At 42.3% G+C, this 3126-nt stretch overlaps 1 protein-coding gene across 1 annotated transcript; it reads left to right on the plus strand.

Moving 5' to 3' along the window:
- Positions 1-1935: 1935 nt before the first annotated feature.
- On the plus strand, positions 1936-2868 carry LOC106012988 (the record flags this gene model as incomplete). The annotated part of the gene is given in 1 exon segment (XM_013087510.2): positions 1936-2868. A coding segment is annotated over 1 exon segment (124 nt), but the record flags the coding sequence as incomplete, so codon positions are not given.
- Positions 2869-3126: the final 258 nt, after the last annotated feature.

Below are 3126 nucleotides of genomic sequence, written 5' to 3' on the forward strand. Positions count from 1 at the left end.
GAGAGAGAGAGAGAGAGAGAGAGAGAGAACAGAATTTGGGTAGTAACTTGACCTATACACAAGATGGAGACATGAAATTTGTGCGTGTGTGCGCATTTTTGTACGGGACAAAGGGGAACGTAGGTTTCGTAATAGTAAATTATTGAAATAAGGTGTTACACACGCACCTCAACACAATTTCCATTATTTGGTCGCTTTTAAGCACAAGGGAACTATCCTGAAAAATGCTGTTTTGAGAAAATCGAGGTAATGTCTTTGGACCCTTGTTCAGTTTCTTCAAAAGACAAGGAGAGTTTTCTCTATAACCAAACAAATATACCCACCAATGAAACCAAACTTCTATGGATAGGACAATGCCCACTTTTGGTGCAGGTCAAGATTTCTGGAAACCCTCGAAATCTGGGTTAGCCCGCTTGTCCTTTAAGGCGACCCTTAACTCAGTACAAGTACAGTGTTTTATTTGTGGTGTGCTGACAAAATGAGCTAGTCTCGGATTGTAGCCCGTGGAGACTGACAGATACATGGAAGTTATAGGTTGGCGTGCTACGATTTCTTACATGAAAGGATGAAAGACATGTCGAACGTGAAGAAAAAACGACATCTCTAAAACAAATCGACAAATTTGCTGTGTCTATTCTCGGCCGATATCTCCACTCATGGGTTGCGAAGTAACTCATTTTGTCGACACACCCCACATATATATGATAAATCGTATGCAGGGAACGTATGAAGGAGAGATCAGACCATTGTAATTGTAGACAGATTTCTGTTGCGCTGATTCGTATTTCACCCAATAATCATAAACAATTTATTGTAATGGCAGCTCGACCCCTCAGCGCCCTTTTGTCAGTCAGGTTAACCCTTTATGTAAAGCGGGCACGGCTGGCAGCCGATCAAGGGAAATGTAGGGGCATACGTGTGTTGTCATTTCAAACCGTCATACAGAAAATGGATTTTCATAATGTAGACCATGTGCGTTCTTGCTGTTGTGATTATTATTATTATTATTATTATTATTGATATTATTATTATTATTATTATTATTATTATTATTATTATTATTATTATTATTACGATTATTATTATTATAAATAATTATTGTTGTTGTTGTTGTTGCTGTTATTCTTGTTTTTGTTGTTGTTGTTGTTGTTGTTGTCGTCTCTATTGTCGTTCTATTTGTTGTCGTTGTCATCGTCGTCGTTGTTGTTGTTGCTTGTTGTTGTTGTCGTTGTTGTTGTCGTTGTCGTTATTGTTGTTTTTACTGTTGCTGTTGTTATTGTCATTGTTGTCGTCATTTTCAGAGATACTGTTGTTGTTGTGAAGAAAATCAGTTTTAAAAAGAGCAACAACCCCCCCCCCTCCAAACAAAACAACAAAAACAACAGTACAAAAACGAAAAACAAAAAACACAACAAAATTAGAATTGAAGAATCTAGACTATTTGAGTTACGATCATATTTGTAAAACTCATTTGAATAAATTTTACTTGTTTTTTTTTATCTCTCCAGAGCTCATCAACACATGCCGTCTTCAGCTTCAAAGAGTTAACTCACTCAAGGACTCGCCTCGGTGACCCATCATCGGTGACCCATCATCGGTGACCCATCATCCCACTGTTGGTGAATGCTCGTGAACGATCGAGAGACAGGTCTACTTAACCCTGTAGCGAGGGCAGCAGCAGTAGCAGCAGACTCGACAACTCTCTCTTATTTTATAATAGATCTAGATTGATCTAAAGTTTATAGACGTTATTCACCTCTGTCTGTGTTTTGTTTGTTTGAGTAAAGAGGAACACATCGACACAATCATGGTCGTTTAGCGCTGGGGAAAAAAGTAAAACAGATAGACAGAAACAACAGAGGGAAAAGTAAAGACGAAGGACCTACCAGTGGCGCCCTCCAACCACCCACACCGTTCTCTGTCGTAAAGACGAAGGACCTACCAGTGGCGCTCTCCAACCACCCACACAGACAGACAGAAACAACAAAGGAAAAGTTAAGACGTAGGACCTGCGGTGCCAGTGGCACCCTCCAACCACCCACCCATTACTCTCAACTCTCTGCCTCATAGTATAGACGTTATTCACTCTCGGTCGACTTATCTGGGCCTGGGGCCGGCTGTGCTGTGGTGACTGTGAAGTCTTGTTTCCTTATAGAGTGGTGGTGACTGTGAAGTCTTGTTTCCTTATAGAGTGGTGGTGACTGTGAAGTCTTGTTTCCTTATAGAGTGGTGGTGACTGTGAAGTCTTGTTTCCTTATAGAGTGGTGGTGACTGTGAAGTCTTGTTTCCTTATAGAGTGGTGGTGACTGTGAAGTCTTCTTGTTTCCTTATAGAGTGGTGGTGACTGTGAAGTCTTCTTGTTTCCTTATAGAGTGGTGGTGCTTGTGAAGTCTTGTCTCCTTATAGAGTGGTGGTGCTTGTGAAGTCGTGTTTCCTTATAGAGTGGTGGTGCTTGTGAAGTCTTGTCTCCTTATAGAGTGGTGGTGCTTGTGAAGTCTTGTTTCCTTATAGAGTGGTGGTGACTGTGAAGTCTTCTTGTTTCCTTATAGAGTGGTGGTGACTGTGAAGTCTTCTTGTTTCCTTATAGAGTACTGGGGACTGTGAAGTCCTGTTTCTTTATAGTTATAGCGTGCTGGTGGTGACTGTGGTCCATCCTGTTACCTCGCTGGGCGCTGGTGTTCTCGACTCGAGAGCTTTAGAAGGAGGCGGCGTCGTGGTTGTCGTTGTTGTTGTATGGGTGAGAGATGAGGACAGGTCTGGGCTCCAAGCTGTTGCTGCGCGTGCTGGAGGAATATGTGGTGCTGGTGGTCGTGTGGATAGCGCTGCGGGAGGCCAGCTGTAGGGCCATGAGTTCGGAGCGATTTGCCGGTAAGACTTTTGTGGTGTATATGTTGTTGTTTGTTGCTGTTGTTGCTGCTATTACATTTTTGTTGTTTGTTGTTGGTGATGGTGTTGCTGTCGTTGTCGTTGTTGTCGTTGTCGTTGTCGTTGTTGTCGTTGTCGTTGTTGTTGTTGTCGTTGTCGTTGTTGTCGTTGTTGTTGTTGTCGTTGTCGTTGTTGTTGTTGTTGGTGGTATTGCTGTCGTTGTCGTTGTTGTCGTTGTCGTTGTCGTTGTTGTTGGTGTCG

Source organism: Aplysia californica, unplaced genomic scaffold (genome assembly GCF_000002075.1).
Source record: "Aplysia californica isolate F4 #8 unplaced genomic scaffold, AplCal3.0 scaffold00596, whole genome shotgun sequence".
NCBI lineage: Eukaryota > Metazoa > Mollusca > Gastropoda > Aplysiida > Aplysiidae > Aplysia > Aplysia californica.